The sequence below is a fragment of the Podarcis liolepis genome, assembly GCF_965112155.1.
Source record: "Podarcis liolepis genome assembly, chromosome: 8".
NCBI lineage: Eukaryota > Metazoa > Chordata > Lepidosauria > Squamata > Lacertidae > Podarcis > Podarcis liolepis.
In genome coordinates this window covers 89,360,456-89,384,972 of record NC_139560.1, presented here as the reverse complement: position 1 = coordinate 89,384,972, position 24,517 = coordinate 89,360,456, and the positions used below count along the sequence as shown (strand labels likewise).

The 24,517-nt window shown below is 43.5% G+C and overlaps 2 protein-coding genes across 7 annotated transcripts in view; both read right to left on the bottom strand.

Annotated features, from left to right (window-relative positions):
* The window catches only part of ELF1 (E74 like ETS transcription factor 1), a 67,228-nt gene that overhangs the window by 5,461 nt on the left and 37,250 nt on the right, over positions 1–24,517 (bottom strand). For all 6 annotated transcript variants that reach the window (XM_083519386.1, XM_083519384.1, XM_083519389.1 and 3 more), the window contains 5 exons: positions 11,678–11,852; positions 10,705–10,812; positions 9,597–9,758; positions 3,650–3,733; positions 603–795 (listed from right to left, as the gene is read on the bottom strand). In XM_083519386.1, the coding sequence (XP_083375512.1) occupies positions 603–795; positions 3,650–3,733; positions 9,597–9,758; positions 10,705–10,812; positions 11,678–11,852 (722 nt within the window). The remainder of the gene's footprint in view (positions 1–602; positions 796–3,649; positions 3,734–9,596; positions 9,759–10,704; positions 10,813–11,677; positions 11,853–24,517) is intronic.
* The window catches only part of LOC310713831 (uncharacterized protein), a gene marked incomplete at its 3' end in the record, with an annotated part of 476,441 nt that overhangs the window by 441,774 nt on the left and 10,150 nt on the right, over positions 1–24,517 (bottom strand). The window lies entirely within an intron of this gene.

Below are 24,517 nucleotides of genomic sequence, written 5' to 3'. Positions count from 1 at the left end.
AACAGATTAATGCAGCAATATGCACTTTTAAAAGAATGAACACAATTCATTTCCTGCTGTTTCTGTTCTTGCTGAGCTTTGAATACTCAAGTACTTTCTCCCAACAGATCACTCTCCATATTATGAAAGGTCTTCATGCAACCAAGGACATTCCGCTCAAAGTTCAGAACAGGATCCACCTGAGCTTATGAAGCCACACTGCAAACAAAAATGCAGTTGTGGGCCTGAGATGGTCATGATTCATTTAACAGCCGGTATCCATGCTAAGAGAGGAAGATTGTGAGCCATCTTACTAGTCCAGCGCTAGCTAGTCTTGATTCAACCACAGTATTAATATTTCTAGAATGTTAATATTATTTTCAATCTTTTCCCTCCCAACAGTCAGCATGGCAGGCTCACTGATCAGACTCTATCCTCATTAGGTTGGGAGTGTGGTTGTTGTTTTGGAGAGCGGGGTGAGCTCCGCACAAAGTATTTCTGTATATCTGAATATAATATTTACTAGTATTAGTGCTTAACATTGTTTTAGCTTAGGATGCTCTCCCCCTTATGCTATACATTCTGTGCTGAGTATATTCTGTCATGATCTTAAGTTTACCTACCTGAGAGCCCTGCCCATTGTTTCATAATTCATATCGGGTTTGTTTTTGTGCTTTCCCCACAACCTCGACACGGCCTTGGAATCCACAAGCTTAAAAATGCCCTTTTCCCTCTGAGTCCATTTTATGTACTTCGGACAAGTGGCTTTGTCCTGAAGCAGAGCTAGCAAGAACTCCCAAAGGTAAATTGTGTTTCCTAAAATAAATGAATAAAAAGAATTTCAGAAAGACACATTTTGAGAAAACAATTGTTACCGCAGTAAACAACAAATAACTTGTCCCAATAAAATGACACTTGTAAGTACAAAGATGTGTAATTTCTTAATTAACTGAAAATAAAATATACAAACGATGACCTGCACATACATAACAATAACTTCAAATAAATTATCCTGGATTTTGGGACCCTTCTTTTCTTCCATAGTCCCACAGCCACCTCTCTGTCTCAAAATCGCATTATGGGTTCATTATAATATACCACTCATTAGATCATTAGAATTCTGTGCAAACATTGGCATGTACTCTGGAATGTACCAGGTTGTAATGAATTTCCTTTGATTGGCCTGAGGCGGACCAAATCAATTAAGGAAATGTTAGTACACACGGATATGAATTCCGAAAGAATTATAACATACCATCAGTAGTTCTGGGCCCACTGGTCACCACAAATGTAGCAGATGTTTATCCTGCCCTTTTTCTTTACAGATTAAAGAAATTTATGATGAGAAAACTAATTTCAGCTTTGCTATTTGTCAATTTATAGTACATGTCAGGCCAGAGCAGTTGTCTACCTTATTCGATGTCCTTGTAATCTATTGTATATAGGCTCCACCACTTCGAGCAGTTGGGGTTTGGATTGGGGAACATCGTTCACGCATATGTAACGCCAATATGGAGGCACCTCTGGTAGAACATTTTGTTTCCCACAACCATTCAGATACGGATTTATTATTTACAGTTTTATGGGTGAATCAGGGGACAAAGGGTATCAGAAAAGATTATGAATGTCAGTTACGGCAGCAAGAAACCCGTTTTATTTTTATGTTTAAATCCATTCATCCAGGGGGACTTAACTCGGAATTAGACCTCAAATGTTTTATTTGATTATCTGTATCCTTGCTGTTTCTTTGTACTGTGGCTTTAAGCTCAGTCTCCTTGTTATCAGTATCACCTGGGGCTGGCTAAATATATTTTTCAAAAAATGATGTTAGTAACAGTGACTACATAATCGTATGAGCACTGTTCCAGAGTATTTTTCATTCTCATGTATATTATATCAATTCAAAAAAAGATTGGGTATGTAACATTTTTATGTTACAGTTTATAATTTCCACGCTGTTAGAAGTTATTGTTATGTATGTGCAGGTCATCGTCTGTATATTTTATTTTCAGATAATGAAGAAATTACATATCTTTGTACTTACAAGAGTTTGTTGAACTAATTGGCTGATGAAGAACTGAACGAAACAGTAGTTACTATCCGGAAACACTGTTCAGCAGAGTTCAGAGTTGGACATCAGAATTGGACATTTGCTGATTATACAAACTTGATTTCCGCTGGGTAAAGTCTGGCACCGTGAAATTATTCAAGGACTTTCAGAGACTTCAGTTTGATAGTTTTCATGTTTTGCATTATTCCATAAAGTTTTCTATACTGTAAGTGTTTCTGGCCATTGTGTTGCTTTCAATATTGCAGTCACATTTTGCAACACAATGGTTTGTTTGTTTACCCAATAGAATGACAGACTTTTGTCATGCTAAGTAACAAAGTTTCATCTGATTACTCTAAATATCATGCCACATTTTCCCATGAGTGCTGGGTAGATTCCTGCCACAATCTGTATGAATTCTCTATTCAGTAAACACTTGCCAAAAGTTATAAAAGGAACAGGGATTGTATTTGTCCCTTGCTGCTTTGACACCCAATGCCATTTACTCTGGGACACCAAGAGTCGCTGTGAAGCCCATCGTCAGTTTCCCAGCACCTGGCTATCTCCATACGGGCAGCTGCCAATGCTAAGAGGTCATCATTCGGATAATCTTGAGTGGGTGGGGTCCTAAGTCCAAGTAGTGCTCATTTCTTTGAAGTCAGCACTCCAAAAAAGGTTTGATGATGCCGCAAAACCACCAATAGAGAAATAAGTCCCTTTGACTGCACCCCCCCCCCAACATTTAGGATTGACTTCCTTAGATATTTGGGGTTGCCTCAAGAGGGCACAGGGCCACCTATGCAGAATGAGGATTCCCTTATCTTTGCAGAAACCTATTTCAACGGGCTCTTGGACTACAAAGCTGTCCAATTTTGTTCCAACTTTATGTTGATCATTTTCAACATATTGTCAAAAAGCAAAAGTATTTGAATCCAACTATTATACTTTGGTTCTGAGTGAGCATGTCAAGGCTATAACATTTGCAGATTCTCTATCATCAAGTTCAATAATGCCCAGAGTCTCCACACAAGTAGCACTATGTAGAGAATTTTACATGGGATCAAATCAGTCTATATCGTAAGGAGCTCACAAGCATTACAGGACTTGTTCATAGTTCATAGTGTTGCTATTCTTCACTTAGACTAGTATTATCTGACAGGCACAGAGCAGAGTCCATTGTCTGTCAGACAGACAGACAGACACACACACACACACACACACACACCCTGGAAAAGCCACCTTTATACTGTAAACCTCCCTGTGATTCTCGGATGGAGGGCAGTATGTAAGCTTAATTAATAACAACAACTTAAAACTACAGTGTGGCTTAGTATCAGAAAGTACCAGCAGTGGGTACCTGTGTACTCCTGTAGTACAAAAAAGCAGCACTTGCCATGGAATGAGGCAAGGGCAATTTCCCAATTATCTTCTTTACTGTTATCACTGTAGATGGCAAATTCACTTCAGATGAAACAAGAAACACCTCTCGTTGCCTCTTAAACCCTATGATCAGAATGAAGCAGCCCTGCTGAAGTCGTAGTTGTGCTTGACTCCCAATTATCCAGAATGTTCTATACTCAGCTCTATCGACAGGCGTCGGATCACGTTGCCGATGCTTACCCTTCCCATCTTTGCTTTTCTTTTTCACTGATATGTTTGGAGTCAGAGTAGGAGATTCTGGTCGCGGAGCTTTGGGTTTCTTCCCTGAAATAGAATGACTGTTGTATGAACTTTCACACTGAAACTATAAAACAGACATAGGGCAACCAATGCTTTCACTGAATATCGAACCCACGGCACATCAGATTTAAAACAACCAAACTGCTAGATAAGACCACATCAGTTCAAGGACCCAGCACCCCACTGGAGTCCAAGTCAATTATTTTACAGTACTTATTTTGTGGGACAAATAGCTTCCCAAATATGGATCTCCAAATAATTTATCCAAAACTTAGCAATAAGCCTTTGCTAGTTAAATTCTGATAATTTATATTTATCCCATTTAGCAATGAGCTAAATAGGCATCTAAGAATCAATATTTTATTTATTTTTAATTTATCGCATCAACTGATTTTAAATAAAAACTGTAAATGGCTTACAAAAATATTAAAATTACAAATAAAAAGTTAAAAACAAGTGAATTAAAATTAACAGTAAAAGAGTAAAACATCAATATCTACAGCAGTTTACAAAAAGAGTAAAACAATCAAATCAGTAAAAACAGTTAAAAACAACTATTAAGAACATTATTTAAAATAATTAAAATCAATGATAAGCCTAAAACCAGATTAAAACACATGTAAACACTCCACATATCTAGATAGGCTTGCATTAAAAAAAGCTTTTAGCTGGCACCAAGAAAAGTGCAGTGAAGGGGCCTGCCTGATGTCAAGAGGCAGGGAGTTCCAAAGTGCAGGTACTGCCGCACTAAAAGATCATTTTATTACAAACGTGAAGCAAGTAATTTGTGGCTCTGTAACAGCTCCAGTTCTGCTGGTTGAAGCAGATGAGTGGGGGCATATGAGGTAAGCATAAAGTAAAGTAAAGTAAAAAAAGTAAAGACGTTCCAAGCCATTAAGCTTGGCCTGGAAACAAAATCAGTAACCAGGGCAGATCCTGGAACAGAGATGCTCTATGCTGACAAGGCCTCACTCCTGTTAGCAACCATGCAGCAGCACTCTGCACTAAGTGCGGTTTCTGGGTCAGAGCGTAAGCGCAGCTCCACAGAGTCCGTTGAAGCAATCCAATCTTGAAGTCACCAGTGCCTGAACTACCGTGGTCAAGCTCTCGTGGTCCAGAATGGTTCAAGCCACCGTTCCAGTCACAGTTCAAAAAGATGCTTCTAGACACTGAGGCTGCCTGGGCCTCCAAGGATGAAGATGGATCTGGAAGCATCCTCAGGCTGCCTTCAGTGGTAGCGCAACCCCACCAAGGGCGACTGACCAATTCCCCGCATGGTCAGCATGGTAATGTGCCAATATGTCCCCAGTTCCCATCTCATGTAAACAAGGAGGTACTTGGCCCCCCGCCCCATTTCTGATATGAATGCTAAGCATTATTACACATTGGCCACATTTGCACAACACAATCTTGGCTGGTCTGGAAGTCATTAATCATGGTTCCCGGTACACATGTAACAGGAAGCTATGTCAACTGTGACTTCCTGATCTGATTTCCTCACTTGCCTGAAGGGAGAAGTGAAATGGAAGCAAAGAGGTTCATGTGACTGTACAAAACGAGCACATGTCATGTGGTTTATTAAACAACTTGACCATGTGATTATTGTATAATCGTCTTTATCAATTTATATTATATGTATATCTAAACATATACATGGGAGGAATTCAACGTCACACTAAGGTGGTAATTCTGTCAGCACAAGCATTTCGGCTTGCACACAGTTCTGTGCAGAGCAAGGGGAGAAACTCCATTGGGTAACAACAGAAAGGACTTATGCAGGGCTTCCACTGATGCAACTTGTTAGTTGAATCGACCCATCATTATGGCTCATGCCATGTTGGAGACTAAGAATCACAGAATCTTAGAGCTGGAAGGGACCCCAAGGGTCATCTAGTCCCACCCCCTGCAATGCAGGAATCTCAGCTCAAGCATCCATGAGAGATGGCCACTCTGCTTAAAAACCTCCAAGGAAGGAGAATCCATCACCTCTAGTGGGAGTCTGTTCCACTGCTGAACAGCTCTTACTGTCAGAAAGTTTTTTCGAATGTTAGTTGGAATCTCCTTTCTTGCAACTTGAAGCCAGTGGTTTGAGTCCTACCCTTCAGAGCAGGAGAAAACAAGTTTGTTCCACCCTCCACGTGACGGCCTTTGAGATATTTGAAGATGGCTATCATATCTCCTCTTGGTCATCTCTTTTCCAGGCTAAACATACCCAGCTTCCTTCAAGCACTCCTCATAAGGCTTGGTTTCCAGACCCTTGATCATCTTGGTTGCCCTCCTCTGCTCACCTTCCAGCTTGTCAACATCCTTCTTAAAATGTGGTGCCCAAAATTGGACACAGTATTCCAAGTGCGGTCTGACCAAGTTAGAATAGAGTGGTACTATTACTTCCCTTGATCTGGACGCTAGACTTCTGTTGATGCAGCCAAGAATAGCATTAGCTCTTTTTTGCTGCTGCATCACACTGTTCACTCCTGTTAAGCTTGTGGTCCACCAAGACCCTTTTCACATGTAAGCCAGTTGTCCCCCATCCTATATATGTGCATCTGGTTCTTCCTGCCTAAGTGCAGAACCTTACGTTTGTCTCCACTGAAATTCATTTTGTTAGCTTGCACCCAGTTCTCCAGTCATTTTGAATTCTGATTCTTTCTTCTGAGGCATTAGCTACCCCTCCCAAATTGGTGTCATCTGCAAATTTGATGAGCATCCCCTCAATTCCTTCATCCAAGTCATTTATAAAGACATTGACCAACAAAGGGCCCAGGACAGAACCCTGCGGTACCCCACTTGTCACTTTTTCCCAGGATGACAAGGAACCATTAATGAGTACTCTTTGAGTTCGGTCAGTCAACCAGCTACAAATCCACCTAACAATAACCTCAAGAAAGTCTTTATTTTTTCTTTGTCAAAGGCCTGACTGAAATCAAGATATACTATGTCCACAGCATTTCCCTCATCCACCAAGTTTGTAATTCCATTAAAAAAAAAATCAGATTGGTGTGTCATGACTTATTTTTGAGAAACCCATGCTGGGTCTTATTAATCACAGCATCCTCTTCTAAATGCTCACAGACCGACTGTTGAATTATCTGTTCTAGGACCTTTCCTGGTACTGATGTCAAGCTCACTGGTTGGTAGTTACCTGGGGACAGCATTTGCCCACCTCCAGTCTGTAGGGACCTCACCTGTTTTCTAAGAATTCTCAAAGATCCTAGACAAAGACTCTGAAATTACATCCGTAAGCTCCCTTGGATGCAGCTCATCAGACCCTGGAGATCTGAATTCATTTAAAGTAGCCTGGTGTTCCCTTACTTCCTCTTTTCCTATATTGGGCTACAGCTCCCTCCTTACATTATTTATTCTGTTATCACCAGGTTGGGCATCACTTTCCTTTTGGGTGAAGACAGAGGTAAAGTAGGTGTTGAGGAGTTCCGCCTTTTCTCTGTCACCCTATAGCATTTCTCTGTGTTCCCCAAGCAGAGGACCTGCCACTTGCTTGTTCTTCCTCTTACTTCAGTCATAGCCAAATAAACTTTTTTTATTATTTTTAACCTCTCTTGCAAGCCTGAGCTCATTCTGAGCTTTAGTCAGCCTGACTTTCCCCCTGCAACTGTAGGCTACTCGTGTATACTCCTTTGTGATTTTCCCTTTCTTCCATTTCTTATACATGCCCTTCTTAACTCTCAGCTCATCTGTAAGCTCCTTATGCAGCCACACTGCTTTCCTTACACTTTGCTTGCCTTGTAACTGGGATGTACTTTTAAAAAGGAAGAAGCACCTCCCTGTGATGGGCTTTCACACAGATGGCATGCTGTTTAGGCATAGGCATCAGCTGAGAGGTGCCTAAACACATAGGCTTCACACCAGCACAAATAACACAGAAAGGAGCCATAAGCCGAATCCGACCTCTGGTCCAACTGGCTCAGCACTGGTCTACACTGAATGCCAATGGCTTTCCATGCTTTCCCTGTCCTACCTGGAGATGCTGTGGATTAAAACTCAGAACCTTTGCAAGGAAAGCAACTGCTCTACCATGGAGTCATGGCCTCCCCAATTAAATGATGTACTTTCAATATTTGTGCCACCTGTGTGGAGTTCAATCACCAGGAAGGAGTTTCCAGAGGTCTCTGCAAATTTTTTTTAAATTTGCTTTTTATTGAAATTTCCACAAAAAAACAAAAAGCATACAACAAAGGAAAAATAAACAGACAAAAAACAACAACACTCTTATTAATCAATTTTAAGTATCATCCACTTATTTACACAACGTTAACACACGTCTTGACCTCCCTCCTATCCTGTTACGGTTTTCTTACATCTTTTCTTCTCCTGCAGTTTCTAAATCTGTGATTTACGCATAACAAGTTTTATGTTAGGCCTACTGTAGTTTTTAATTTGTTACAGTTACTTTCAATGTACTTCACAAATTTACTCCATTCTTCAATAAACTTTGTTTCTTTTTGATGTCTAATTTTGTTTGTCATTCTTACTAATTCTGCATATTCAAATAATTTTGTTTGCCAATCCATCTGCATTTTAAATCAGTTTTAGCATTGCAGAATTGAAGTAGGCTGAACATGCTGCTAACCTATAGCTTCTACTCTGAAAATACCCAAGAATCAGAGTAGGTAGGTACTGAATTTAAACAGTTCAGTTCATGGTGTCTCTATCTTAGAATAATAATAATAATAATAATAATAATAATAATAATAATAATAATAATACAGAATGCTGCAGCAAGGCTCCTCACGGGGTCTCTGCCATGGGAGCATATTCACCCAGTGCTTTTCCAGCTGCATTGGCTCCCGGTGGAGTACAGGGTCAGATTTTTGGTTTTGACTTTTAAAGCCCTTCACAGCCTAGGACCCTCGTACCTACGGGACCGCCTCTCCCAGTATGCCCCACGGAGAGCCTCAGGGTCCATAAATAGCAACACCCTAGGGTCCCGGGCCCTAAGGAAGTTAGACTAGCCTCAACCAGAGCCAGGGCCTTCTCAACACTGGCTCCGGCCTGGTGGAATGCTCTGCCTCATGAGACCAGGGCCCTGCGGGATCTGATCTCTTTCCGCAGGGCCTGTAAGACAGAGTTGTTCCACCTGGCCTTTGGCTCAGAATCAGTTTGATTCCCTCCCCGTTTTTCTTTTTCCTTTCTCCTCCTATGATGAGATTGCTCCCTAATTGTTTTAATGTTGTATCTTAATCTTTTAAATTGTATTTTAATCAACTTGTTTTTATTATTGGTTGTTAGCCGCCCTGAGCCCGGTCTTGGCTGGGGAGGGCGGGGTATAAATAAAAATATATTATTATTATTATTATCTTAAAATAATCAAATGTTTCTTCTTGTACATACCTTAATTGAAATATAAAACAGCATCAAACACATCTACTGTCAGGGAACTGCAGGCAGCGAGGGAAGAAAGAATTAGAGGATACAGGGAACGATCCCCACTGACCAGTACTGAGTCCTCCTCAGAAGACAGAGAAGAGGATAGTGAGTCTGGGGAGGAAGGGGTGCTTCAGAGAGAAGGGGATCCACGTCACAGGGGAAAACAGAAGGGGCTGAGCCGTTGGCTCTGTTGGTCACGAGGGAGAGGGAAAAGAGAAAGTAGTTAGAGCAACGCGTCGTTTATTCGGCAGGTAATCTTGTCTGAAGAAAATAAAGAAAGGAATTTATGGCTGGCTGCTGGGAGTGTCTTTCTGCTAAGTGCAGCAACGTGTGCAGCTGGCAAGCTGACATCTACTTAGCTAAGAGATGTGATCATTCTGCTTTACTGATGAGCCACTATGCTAATTTGGATTATTTTTCCAATTGTTCAATGGATATTATAAACATGCACCTACTTATTCCATTTGTAGGAGAATGTTTAGCACATAATCACATTTCTTACCTTTTCTCTTTTTTGGTTGCTCAAGTGCTCGAGTGCTTGGTGATTCAGCAAATGCATCTTGGATTTGGTGAACCTCCATCACCTCCGGAATCCCATCTAGTGTGACTGACACATGAGTAATAGGACCAAGGTCAACATCCTCCTCCATCCCAAACCCATGGGCTGCAGAAAAACAATAAAGAAGTCAATGGACACCTTAATGCTTTTGGAAAGGTTTATAGCAATGAGGTTACAAAAAAGTCAAGGCTCTGTAAGAACAAAAGCTGACTTTTGAATTTCAATCACTTTAACAGAATAACCAATAAAATGCTAATGTATCTTGACACATGTTAATTTGAATATACTTAATGTAGGTTACCTATTTCTCTTGACTAATCAAGGGACCTACTTAATTACAACCTTACAGGGCTGTTAAGAAGGTGATACTCTATAACTCCATGTGTGCTGCCTTACCCTCTCTGAAGGAAGAGCAAGATACATACTGAATGAAAAAATGAATACATCAGCTCGTCCCGGAAGTGACTTAACCAAAAGTGAACCAAAAGAGAGAGGTCTTATAGCAGCTCCAAATCTGAAGCTACTGAAACGGATTAATGTGAACATCAAACCAATGTTTTAAAAAAATCAGTGATAAATTTAACATTTAAGTTGTAAAGAGAATGTGGAAAGAAAATGACACTTGTGTGGACATTAAATATTTGTACCTGATCCAGGCAACATTTTTACAGGTTTCATTAATGTCCATGGAAAGTTAGGTACAGGCTTAAATCTTTCCAAGACCAATTAGACTCAAAAGCAACTTCTGTGAAATCATGCTCCTTCTTTAAATAAAGGGAAGAAGATCTACTAACACTACTCCTTTAAAGTAAAAGCTTTTCATTAACCCTTCCATTTCCAAAAATTGGGAGATTAGGACTAATTGAAAGGGTTGTTAATGATATTTTTAAAATAGCCTTATTTTCTTCCCTAGCCTGCCCTATGGTGCAATGGCAAAGCTACCAAGTAAACCTACTAGAGAGCTCAAGCCTTCTCTCCTGCAAAATCTAACACAGCCGCATAGTTTTTGGACAGAAGACACTTTGCACGGATGTATTCCTGTCAGACTCACTTGATCTCTTCTCATCCAGCATTGGGCCAGGAGAATCCATATTAAGAAGAGCTTCAGCAGCTTCGATGGTTTGCATTGTTTCATCTCCATTCTGACAAGACGCTTCAACTACAGATAAGAGAGATAATTCAGCAAAAGACTAGCATATGAGATGAAATGAAAACATTCTTTGATTTGGGTTTCATGCCATATATGGGATCTTGGGACATAACTACAAATCCCAAGAGGAGAAAATATTCATGATAGTGAATCTGTAGCTGCATTTCCTGCTTTCAGCCACTCCTGTAATAAGCTTTCTCAAGCCTTGCACATTTTCCACTTTGTTATGCATAAATTCAATGTCTCCCCATGATGTCAGGGATTGTGTTGAGGAGGAATGGTGGGAGTCTCCCCCTCCCCCTGCTCCTGATCAGCATCCTGAATCCTCCCAGGAGCAGTGGAACAGTATAAATTTGGAACAGTGGTTTACAGAGGGACATAGTTCAGAATACAGAAGTTGGGAAGAACTGGGAGACAGAGAGTTAACAGACTCACTTTCGCTGGAAAGCGCCCATCTGCTCAACCCAAGGTCAAGGAGAGCAAGATAAGGGGCAGCACAGAAAGCAAAGTGGTTGCAAGATCAGGTTGTAAGACGCAAAAGTGATGTGAGTGACAAGGGGGGAAATGGGTGCAATCCTTTGTGATAACTCAATTGAGCTGGTTCAGGCAATCATAACTTGGCTTATTGAGCCAAGATATGCACAAGCTTTTGTCTGAGCACAGAGCCACTTCATGTGAGCTGAAATGAAATCAGAAAGCCTCCAAGTAACCATAGTTTCCCATTTCATTTCAGCTAGTAACCATGGTTTTCCAACTTGGACCAATCATGAAACCATGGTTAATTGGAACTTCCAGGTTTAACAGGTCAAAAGGCATGGACATATCTCAGCCACTGTGTCCTTAAGTGACAATGAAAAAAAAAATGCTCACAAACCTGTAAGGGTGATATCATCATCTTCTATAATTTCTTCTTCTGCAACATCCAGCGAGTTCTCTGTTATCATGTCGCTGGGTTCAGCAACACAGGACAAACCAGAGTAATTGTTCAGGAGATCTGCACTGGGTACATGTTCCACAATGACAGCAGGAAAGATTGATGGATCACCCAGCTGTAAGAAGAAGGGGCAAGACAAAAACAAAACATTACTTTATCAGCAAACAGTGGGAATAATTAGACATAATGTCATGACACAAATTGGCAAACGTGTTATCTGTCTCAACTTCATGAGTCAGCTGGAGCAATAAATTGCCTTGTAAGCATATCTTGCAATGTGTCTGCTGTAGCTTGAGGCATACTAGAATCCTGCTTTTTGGCACAGGCATTGTGCATATCTGGGGTAGCCAATTTGGTGTCCTACAGAGCGTGGGTGGTGCTGTAGGACGTGGGTGGCACTGTGGGTTAAACCACAGAGCCTAGGGCTTGCCAATCAGAAGGTCGGCGGTTCGAATCCCCCCGACTGGGTGAGCTCCCGCTGCTCGGTCCCTGCTCCTGCCAATGTAGCAGTTCGAAAGCATGAAGTTCAAGTAGATAAATAGGTACCACTCTGGCGGGGAGGTAAGCGGCGTTTCCGTGTGCTGCTTTGGTTCACCAGAAGCAGCTTAGTCCTGCTGGCCACATGACCCAGAAGCCGTACGCCAGTTCCCTCGACCAATAAAGTGAGATGAGAGCTGCAATCCCAGATTCGTCCACGACTGGACCTGACAGTCAGGGGTCCCTTACCTTTACAGAGAATTTTAGGCAAGAATTCTCATCATCACTAGTTGGGCATGATGGAAGTTGAAATCCATCACCTTCTGATGGGCACTGTGTAGGCTATCCCCGCCTAGATCATCTGATGAGTTGGGACCCAGTAGTGGGACCCAGTGACGCAACATGGGGTGCAACAGGACACTAACAGTTTACACTTGCATGGTAGCAAAGTAAGAAGCTCTGCACAAATAAAATACTTAGCTAAACTGAATGACTTACAACAGGGAAGGGGAACCTGTAGCCCTCCAGATGTTGGGACTACAATTCCGATCTTCCCTGACCGCAGGCTGTGCCTGCTCAGGCTGATTGGAACTGAAGTCCAACAGGATGTGGACTTAAAATGTTGGGAGATGGCAGAAAGTTAGAAGGAATTATTTCACACCTTTTCGGTTCCTCCAGACCACTTGAAGTTCTTTTTTCTTCCAGACTTTTAATAGATGCTATTGCTGTTGTTCACATCTGTCTTGTCTCAGGAGACACCTGGAAGACAGCACACCTCCCGGGACATCTCGTTTCCTCCGCACACTGGTGCCTCTGTACCCGTCAGTAGGGAGTCACCTACCCCTGCCACTTGTCTCTCCCTCCTCTGGGGAGTGGCAGGAATCATGATGTCTTCCACAGCCTCCTCAGAGTGTTCTAAGGTCTGCACCTGCTGTTCTTGAGTCTTTTCCTCTTGACTATTGGCGCTTATCTGGATATTATTAGGATAGGTTACAAAGGCAGGAACCTTATGGCTCAAGTACTTCCCACTCCTTCCTCTCAGCTTGCCTTCTCCACACTGCAATTCCCTTTCTCAGAGATCATCTCCATGGAAGGTAGCAAGTGGGTTATTGGCATACTCATCCATGATCCAAAGGGGTTAGGTCAAGAATGGAAAAGGACTCCTCCAAATCCATCTCCTCCTGTCTCTTCCTCCTCTCCTCTGGAGGGTGGCAGGATCTTTTTGTGCACTGTACCTTTCACAGCCACCTTGGTGTATTCTGAGGCTGGCAAATGCTTCCCATGCTCCTCTGGCCCAGAATTGGTGTCCAAGGTGAGAGCATGGAAGTGATTTTGCAGCTCCAACAACACAGTATGGTTTGTGACAGTCCTACTTCTGTGCATCACATTTCTCCAGGAGTTAGTCTCTTGCAGTGGGAGATCTTCCTCCTCCGTAGAGCCATCTCACCTCTGTTGCTGTGCCATCACAGTCCAACTCAGCTCTACTGAGAAACACTGCCTCTTGTCCTGTCACTCGAAGTGTGTCTAGGTGAGCTTCAAGTTGCTGGACCTTCTCTTCCAGCAAAGCAACCAGCTTACACTTGCTACAAATGTACTTTCACACATTCTCTGGCAGAAAGACCAACATGGCACAGGTACTGCAGGTCATGGCAGTAGCTCCTTTGCCCTCTATGACTCTTGGTCCTATGCACACCATGAGACAGGACTCCAGGCCTCCCCGTCAAACTGCCCTCGCAAATGCCCACCTGCAAGTTCTGATCACAAGTTCTTGGTTGTGAGCTCCCAGAAGCTGCAATGTCCTAAGTTTGCTGCTGGCTGCTAACTCCTCCCTAAGGTTTACTCCAAGTATAACACAGCTAGATATCTGCCAATGTGTATGATTTAAATGCTTTTGGAATTCAATCATTTAGCAGAGACACCATTTCAACAGTTTTATAAAAAGAGGCTGTATAAAATTGTGATAGGAGTAATTTGGCAACTTTCATAGAGTTGTGACCATGCATTAGCTAACAAGTTCACATATAGGCATTAGTTCCTCTTCTATGAGTGTCCCACAGGTGTCTCTATTCTTCCTTAAATTCTATTATATTAGCTCAGCTCAGTGCAACTGGAACAACCCCCATTCACCTTGTGGAGCCAAGAGGAGAGTGGGTGATTGTCTTGCAGGTGTGCTGGGCTTCTGAGGTACTTGGGGCTGGTGACCAAGGCGTGCCAAAAAATATGCAAACCATTTATTGCATTTGTAATACTTAGCATATGAAGAGGCTTTTAGAATACAGTTCTGTATTTAGACTCTTCTTTATCTTAGGCAACTTCCTCTTCTGCTGTTGCAAACTTTTCCTTTTTTAAAGGAGAAGTTACAAATGAGACATATGTACTATATGAAGAAACCTTTAGAATACAACTATGTATTTGCACTTTGCATGTTTTTTTCCAGCTTAGGCAATCCCTACTGTTGTAAAAATCTGTTCTTACAGAAGTCAAGAATTATCTGTCATTGACAGTGCAAGCCTATACATCTACTCAAATGTAAGCACCATTCAGTTCAATGAGAGTTACTCAAAGGTAAGTGTGCAAGGATTACAGCTTACATCAATTTTCGGTTTCCGGCTGACGTCAGGATTAATGGCAGTAGCTCTCCACTGCCCTCCGGGGCAGTAAGGAAGTTCAGGCAGGGGAAAGCCAAAATTTATGAGGTAAAATTCCTGTCAATGTTCCCCAGTGGGCTCCGGGGAGTTCACTGCAACCCGCTACGCCGCTTAAGCCCGTGTCTGCCGACTTGAAAGGCAAAGTGGGTATTACCTGGCATGATTCGTGACTGGTTCCTCATTAATTTGGAATACTGGCATTAATCATGAGGCACTCACACTCCTGGTCTGGTCCAAAAGTAATTTTAAATGAAGTCCATTCAGCCTCAATCGAGGGGGGAGGACATAATAAAACCTTGTTAAATTCCTTATTGAGCATAAATCAAAAGCCTCCCCCTTCTTTTCCTTGGTGACAGATACAATAACAAAGCCACAGCTACACAAAGGAAGATAATAATTAACTCTTCCAGCACCATCAATTTTCCAGAGAGACTAAATATATATTTTTTTCATTTTAATTGGCATTTAACAGGTGTGCTGCACTTATTATTTTTTACATGTAACCAATTATGTTGTACTAGACAGAATATGCATTGCTCCAATGCAGCCTTCTTCAACCTGCAGCCCTCCAGATGTGGCAGTACAACTCCCATCATCCATGCTGGCGGGGGCTGATGAGCTGCAGCCCAAAGCATTTGGTAGGTATCAGGTTGGGGAAAGCTGCTCAAATGGGATGCTTTTATTCATTGGGTTATAGATGCCACTGATGAAAGGCTAATTTGGGACTGAAGTGTACCAAATTCTTGGTGGAATAAATTTATCTCTGCACATTTGTATGAACGTTTTGTGCTATCCTTATCATCCCTTTTGCAGAGCGGGTGTCTGTAATCAGTTTCAGTATCAGACTGTCAGCAAAGGTAGGAAGAAATCAGGAGAGAACACCTCAGCCCAGACACAGAAACCACAATAGCTGTAAAGCAAACGTCACCTTCTGTTATAATACATTTTAGTATTGTTCACTGGTAGTGATGCAAAGCACTGTTAATACCAACCATGGTTTGAAATCAATTAATACAAAATGGTGGCAACTGGTTTACAAGATTAGAACTGAGAAAGGAATTTCTCCAGAGTTAAATGGAGGGCATGTACCAAAGCTGGCAAACTATCAGCTGCCAGGCATCTTTTGTTCAATTCAGACATCACTTCAAAATATGACTAAGGAAGCCCAACTAAAGCTTGTGTGATGGCTGAATTGTCAAACCATGGCTTACAATCAGCTGGAAAGCCATAATCAGAAGCTAGAATCAGAACTTAGCTTTTCAAAGCTAACATTTGTGCTAACTATGGTTTGACATGACATTTGAATTAACAAGCCATAGTTACAGCAACTGCATCTCTTTCAGGGGTTGCTTTCCCATGGAGATAGATGGGAGTAAATTTATGAAACTGAGAGGGCAGAAAACAAAGACCATGAGATGCATCAATGAGTCGTGTTTTGCTTGTACATTTGGAAACACAAACCATGGATTGGGTTATAAACTACGACTGGCTCAAACCCTGCTTTAATGTGTTGTCTGCGCTAAGCCAGTATCACATCTGAACTGGACCTATGGGCAGTACCAACAAAAACTCTAAAACACTGCATCCTAAAATCCGAAATGTTTATATTCACAAACCATTGGCGCATTAAGCTGTTGGCATGCAAGAGTAAAAACATACATACTAGAAGATAAAGACACCCAGGGGGAAAAGACCCTCTGTGTGGGAGGCAAGAGTGTTGGACAGAAAAGTCATATTGGAAGAGGGACAAGACCCAAGCTGACCGGACGGGGTGGGACACAAGTAGGCAAATGGCTGAGGCGCATGGCAGAGTGAACAAAGGTTAGAGCACAGGAGGGAGCAGAGGTAGCTATGGTTTAGGTCTGGAAGGCCAGAGGATCTACGAGGAGCATGCATTTTACTATTATTATAACTGAGCAGCAGATACCAAATGAACAATATATACATCTAATTTTAAGTACAGTGGTACCCCGCAAGACGAACGCCTCGCAAGACGGAAAACCCGCTAGACGAAAGGGTTTTCCGTTTTGGAGGCGCTTCGCAAAACGAATTTCCCTATGGGCTTGCTTCGCAAGACGACAGCCCATAGGGAAATCTCAGGGACAGGGGGGAAGCGCAGCGCGTCTTCCCCACTGTCCTCGGACCTCCTCCGAAGGCCTCCTCCGGGGCGGGGACACCTCCTTCCGCCGCCGCCGGACTTCAGAAGGCTCCTCCGAAGCCGGGCGGCGGGGCGGGAACACCTCCACCCGCCGCCGGGCTTCGGAAGGCTCCTCCGAAGCCGGGCGGCGGGGCGGGAACACCTCCCGCCGCCACCCGGCTTAGGAACGGTGCTCCGAAGCCGGGCGGCGGGGCAGGAACGCCTTCTGAAGGCGGGCGGGGGGCGAAAGTCTTTGCTCCCCCCTGCCTGCCTGTCCCGGAGGGCTTTTGAAGGCAGGCGGGGGGGAGCAAAGACTTTCGCCCCCCGCCCGCCTTCAGAAGAGGTCCAGGACCTCTTCTGAAGGCTGGCGGGGGGTAAAAGTCTTTGTCCCCCCTGCCTGCCTTCCCAGGGGCTTTTAAATCGCCCCGGACAGCGGAGAAGTCCTCCGCTTTCCCGGGGCGATTTTAAAATGCCGCCCGCCAGCATTTTAAGATCGCCCGGACAGCGGAGAAGTCCTCCGCTGTCCCGGGGTTTTTTAAAATTCTGGGGGTGGGAAGAAAAGCCCTTGTCCCCCCCCCCCAGCCTTCAGAAGAGGTCCGGGGACAGACTGTCCCCGGACCTGGTCTGAAGGCGGTTTCCCTAGGAACGCATTAATTGATTTTCAATGCATTCCTATGGGAAACCGTGCATCGAAGGCGAAAAAACCGCAAGACGAAGAGACTTGCGGAACGAATTAATTTCGTCTTGCGAGGCACCACTGTACAGAGTAAGATCAGCTTTACTCACCAGCATCACCATGTGCTAGAAAACAAAAACCTCTCAGTCACAAAAAGCTACTTTGCAAGTTGCAAATGTGGAGTCAGGAGCATCCACAAGGGAAATATTTTACTAAGAGGAGCACACTAAGCAACCAGCTGCTTTAAGACTGACAGGTATAAGGAGAATCTTGCAAAATATTTCCCTGAACATCTTTCAGTCATGTCACCAACTCCTTTTGCTCACCAATATGAAATGACAAGGAAACATCTGACTGGAACAATTAGGTGTATTTTTTCTTACTAGTTTTTTTAGGTAAACATAATGGATGAAGGCAACACATACAGAATCAATGCCATACTAAGGGTGAAAATAAGAAGGCAAAACTATTTAATTTCCATCAGTCCTTACTGATTCCAGAATAGGAAATTGGCTGCACCAGGAGCTGAAAAGCTCAGTTTTAGTATTTGCCATGAACAGCAAACTGCACAAAGTTTAGCAGAGATGTAAATTTAAACAGATTAAAAATCTGTCCAGCAGCCTACACTTCTTCAAAACAGCCAGGATAAGTACCAGAATAAGTAACACAGTGGTAGCTTTCATACCTCCTTGCCCCAAGCATGTATTCTGCATAGCTCAGGGGGACTGAAACCAATCTAACTAAGCAGGCTAAGAATGAGATCTCTAACACAAGCTCAAATAAAGAAGCTATTCCCAAATTAAACCCAGTGGCCACATTCAGTAAAAAATATCTCTGCATTTAAAGTGGAGATACATATAAATCTTTTGTACACGTACACACAAACATTTTGCTCCTTATTTCACCATGATAAACCTGGAACTCTCTCATTAACACAATTTCCCATTTCATTCAAACCAGGCACTAGCTTCAGAAGACACCAGGATATTAAACTGCATTTTAAATTGAGTTCCACACAATGATTTGTTCCAAAGCTGGAACCATAGTTTCCTGATTTGGCTGAAATGGGAAACTGTAGGTAATTAGATTGTTCCTGGTTGAATCACAAAAAGGTTCTACATGCAAGCAAAAGGCTCATGAATATCTCAGCTTGTTGTTTAGTCATTTAGTCGTGTCCGACTCTTCATGACCCCATGGACCACAGCACGCCAGGCACTCCTGTCTTCATCTCAGCTTAGCAAGATGAATTATAATTTTGCTAACCAGGCCAAGCAATTCTATCTGCTAAGTTACAAATTCACCACAATGATCAGAGAACAATATAAATTTGGCTGGAGTTGTTTGGGTGTATTTGTTTACCCCTCAGAATGACAACAATGCTGGACGCAATTCACCAGGTGTAATGGTAGCCAAAGAGAGAGATTTTTTACATGTATCAGAGCATAGTTCTTTTGCAATGCTCTCTGCTACATTCAGCTATCTTCCAAGCTAGTGCCTCTTGTCCTTCCAGGGAGTGTCTGCCTAGGTCTAAGTCCCTGCGTGAACTTGGGCCAGTCACTATTTCTCCATCAAACCTACTTCAGAGGATTGTTGAGAGGATAAATTGGAGGGTAACAATGGCAGAATCAGTATGTTGCCCTGATCAACCTGGAGGAAGAACAGGATACAACCAAAGTAAATAATATTCTATTGCAAGTTGGTCAGACAATGGAGTTACTGCTCAAAGTAGCAAGTATATTCCCCACAATAAGTTCTGGTTTCATGACTCTCCAGGAGTCGTCCATTGTCATGAAGGGATAGAACAGGATTGTAACTGTGCCTTGAGAAGATATTATCTGATGAGGACAAGAGAACACCTTCAACAATCTCTCTGCCTGCAATAATTCTACCACAGAACTCATAATCTCTAAAATAACAATAAGCTTAAAAACGCAACGCAAATCACCTCTTTTCAGAGAAAAAAATATAAAGAGAAGTAGTTGTGGAAGGATCTGATCTCAGTGGTGGAGCAAATGCTTTGCTTGCAGAAGGTCGCAGGTTCAACTCCTGCTACTGCCTGCTATTAGATAGAAGACACTGAGAAAGATCTCTGCCTGAGGTCCTGGAGAGTCACTGCTAGTCGGAAGAGATAAAACTAGGCGAGATGGACCAATAGTCTGGTATGGTATAAGGCTGCATCCTTGATATTGCTATAGTTGGGCTATTATTGGGAAAATATTGGGAAACTAATAAAAATTTATTTGGTATAAGGCTGCTTCCTAGACAGCATCTTGTTCTCCTGCGCCCTCCCCCCCAAAGTAGGATGATGATGAGCTGTTCTATACCATTAGGTATTTTATACCACTCAAATTTCTATGTGCTGTACAAAAAACAACAACAAAATTCAATGGGTAGACTTAATATTTATTTGTTGTTGTTTTGTCGTTTAGTCGTGTCCGACTCTTCGTGACCCCATGGACCAGAGCACGCCAGGCACTCCTGTCTTCCACTGCCTCCCGCAGTTTGGTCAAACTCATGCTGGTAGCTTCGAGAACACTGTCCAACCATCTCATCCTCTGTCGTCCCCTTCTCCTTGTGCCCTCAATCTTTCCCAACATCAGGGTCTTTTCCAGGGAATCTTCTCTTCTCAGGAGGTGGCCAAAGTATTGGAGCCTCAGCTTCACAATCTGTCCTTCCAGTGAGCACTCAGGGCTGATTTCCTTCAGAATGGAGAGGTTGGGTCTTCTTGCAGTCCATGGGACTCTCAAGAGTCTCCTCCAGCACCAGAATTCAAAAGCATCCATTCTTCGGCGATCAGCCTTCTTTATGGTCCAGCCCTCACTTTCATACATCACTACTGGGAAAACCATAGCTTTAACTATATGTACCTTTGTTGGCAAGGTGATGTCTCTACTTTTTAAGATGCTGTCTAGGTTTAAATGTTAAGGAGAAATGCCTCTGGGAATAGGAAAGTCTTTGCCAAGTGCCCAAAGTTCAACAGAGTGGTGGCTTGTATCAGCTCAGCTGGAAATTAGTTCCATAGACCTGGGCCCACAATACTGAATGTGTGGCTTCTGCTAGATATGAGCCATGCATTTGAGCCATGGGGTGCCACAAAAAAGAGACTGGATTGGAATTGGCTGTCCTTAAGGTATCCTGGACCCCCAGTTGTTAAGGGACTTGAAAATTCATGAAGCCAATGTTCAAGCAACAGGGTAGTCTGCCCTTGCCATCAATCTAGCCACGTCATTCTGTCCCAGCTGGAGCCTCCAGACCAGACCCAAAGGTAGCCCCACAGAGAATGCATTGCAGTAATCAAGTCCTGAGGTCACCAATGCATAAATCACAGTTGAAGAATGGCAGGACAGTGGCTGCTCGGGTTGCAAACGTGAGGCACGTTCGCAACCCGCAGTGCTGCGTCTGCGCACGCGCGGGACGCGATTCGGCGCTTCTGCTCATGCACCAAAACCCAGAAGTAACCCATTCCGGTACTTCCAGGTTCGGCGCAGTGTGCAACCCAAAAACACACAACCTGAAGTGTCTGTAACCCGAGGTATAACTGTCATTGGTGTGCTAACCAGAGCTTGTGAAAGGCACTCCTAGAACTGAGGTTACCTAAGGTTACCATTGACAGAGCTGAATCCAGGAGCACAAACTACGAGCCTGCTTTTCCAAAGGGAATGCAAACACAACCAGAATAGGCAACTGGCCAATCTTCCAGACACAAGAATCACTTGCCTTCATCAAGCTCCATTTACTGACCCTCATCCAGTCCATCAATTTACACAGTGTTCAGGTCCTTGTACAAAAATGCTTCTAGCTTTAGGCTCTGATCTAAATAAGCTTAAATGTATAAATGAGACACAACGAAGAAGAATTTCATAGCAAAGTAAAATTCTGTAACTCTCCTCAAAGCAAACTGATCTGTCTGGCATGCTACAAGCTTGTCTCTACCCCCCAAACCGGAGAACTGATGAAAATGGGTATCAGCAAGTGAAGGGGTGAGACCATTGTCATGTGCACCCCCCTCAAACATTTTGCCTGCTTTCTTGCTGCCAGCAGCCTAGTGTGTGCCTGATAGTGGTTGACACTGGAGGGCCTCATTGGCTTGAGTGGTTCCCCTTCTCCCTTTTGGGACCTACTCAGAGGGTACTTGTATTAACCGGCTGGGCCTCTCCATGGGATTTGTCCTGCACAATCCCACAAAGGTTCCATTTGTTTAATGTGTATATGATGCTGCAGAGGAAAATCATCGGTTGGTTTGAAGTGAGATGCCATCTACTGTATATCTGGAGATTTGCAATTGGTTTGGCATGGGGGGGGCATATCCCCTGAAAGACAAGTACAGTGGTACCCCGCAAGACGAACGCCTCGCGAGACGAAAAACTCGCAAAACGAAAGGTTTTTTCGTTTTTGAGTTGCCTCGCAAGACGAATTTCCCTATGGGCTTGCTTCGCAAAACGAAGCTTGCCCCGGGGACAGCAGGTCTTCTCTTTTGAAGCAAGGGGTGGCGGGGAGAAGCGATCTTCTCCCCGCAGCCCCAGATCCGGGGACAGCGGGAAGCGCAGCGCTTCTTCCCCGCTGCCCCCGGACCTCTTTTGAAGCAAGGGGCTGCGGGGAGATCGCTTCTCCCGGTGCTCCGAAGCCGGGCGGGGGGGGAGGGAACACCTTCTGAAGGCAGGCAGGGGGCGAAAGTCTTTGCTCCCCCCTGCCTGCCTGTCCCGGAGGGCTTTTGAAGGCAGGCGGGGGGGAGCAAAGACTTTCGCCCCCCGCCCACCTTCAGAAGAGGTCCAGGACCTCTTCTGAAGGCTGGCGGGGGGCGAAAGTCTTTGTCCCCCCTGCCTGCCTTCCCAGGGGCTTTTAAATCGCCCCGGACAGCGGAGAAGTCCTCCACTGTCCCGGGGTTTTTTAAAATGCTGGGGGTGGGAAGAAAAGCCCTTGTCCCCCCCCCCAGCCTTCAGAAGAGGTCCGACCTGGTCTGAAGGCGGTTTCCCTAGGAACGCATTAATTGATTTTCAATGCATTCCTATGGGAAACTGTGCATCGCAAGACGAAAAACTCGCAAGACGAAGAGACTTGCGGAACGAATTAATTTCGTCTTGCGAGGCACCACTGTATGGAGATTGGCGCTCTACTGAACTCTGCACTATCTGTTGGAGGCACAAGGCAGGATTCATGCCAAAATTAATGAATGTTAGAATGATGTCAGAATGAAGTTAAGTGGTTTTAGCAGCAATGTTATAAAGGAGTATGTAAAAATGGTTTGTTAACAGGTGAGAATCCAAAGTTACAATATATTATGTTAAAGGATTAGGATAAAAGCAAAGAGGGAAAGGATTTGCTGAACTAACTAACTGAACTGGAATACAAAAAAGGGAGGTGTGAGGAGGTCAGGGAAACAAGTAAATGAAAGACAAGACATGGAAAGATTGATTTGTTTTTAAGTGTTTTTATCTTTCTATATTTTGTATTTTTTCTTTTATTTTTTAATTTTTTTTGAAACTTTAATAAATATCATTAAAAAAACCAAAACAAACAAGGCGGGATTCATGGCTTAGGACACCTTTTACCAGCATAAGCTGGTTCATCAGTTATTAACTTTATGCAGAGAAAAGCAGCCTGGACTATTGCAATGTCTGGCATGCGCTGCCTTTGAAGACAGTTCAGAAATCAGAACGCAGCTGCCTGGAGAGTGGTTGGGACCAGGTTTTGGGGTCATTATACCAGTTGCAATGGCAAACTATTTGTTTGTGGATCCAATTAAAAGTCCTGCTGTTGACCTTTAAAGGCCTAAACAGATTAGGACCAATTTCTCTGAACGGCTCTTGTCCCCTTCCCAGCCTTATGACTGGCCTCAGAGGCTCTACCATTAAGGCCTACCTGACCGACAGACAGCAGATGCAGGGCCTTCACAGTGCTGGCCCCAGATCCCTCCCAAGGGTGTACACTTGGGTCCAACTTTATTAGCTTTTGAATGGGCCTTATGGATTTTTAATTTCAATCTGCTTTTAACTAACGTGTTAGCCCAAGTACTTCATTATTTAAACTAGGGTGGATAACCTGAAGTCACCATACACAGTCTCCAAACTCCACCCTACCCTGGAATTTGTCATTTCTTAAAATAATAATCAATTTTTTTTTATTGATTGCTTCCATGGTTCTCTCAATATGATGCCATTAGGTTTTTTTGCCCCTCCCAAGGCGTCTCCAAATTTTACCCCCTTTTTTTTAACTTACAGGGGTTTTTTAATAATGTTTTTGCTGACTCCCAGCCCAGCCCTGCCAAAGCTGATGATCCCACTCAAGCACCGACAGTGGGCCTGTGGATTCTTCAAGGGCCATGAGCACCTCAGTTTGCAAGGCCCTCTGGAAAAAGCACACCCAAATTCTGAGCTGCCTTGACGGCCCTCTTGCCTTTTGCTTGTGCACAGAAAGGGGGAGGGAGAAAGCCACAACTTTTCAGCCGTGGCCAGAAGACAGGACACTCTTCTTGAAGGATACACAAGTGCCAAACATTTCAAGAGGCAAAGTGCCAATAAAAGCTGCTCAGACCTTTGCTACAAAGTTGGCTAAACTGTGGCTCTTTGGCTCCAACCAACACTGTTAACGGTAAGGTATAGCGGGAGCTGCCGTCCGGGGAGCTACAGCTTAGCCACCCTTCATTTATTTTATCTATCTGCAATAATAATAGTTGACACCAACATAATCATTTTTGGCTGCTCAGAGGTGCCTTTGGACCCAGAAGGCAGCAGAAGGGGGTCTAATGGGGTACGGCATGCTTATATGCACACCAACACACACGGGAGGCCAGGAACGAACCCCTGAGCGAAATGGTTGTCACCTAGATACTGCTCAATTGTTTT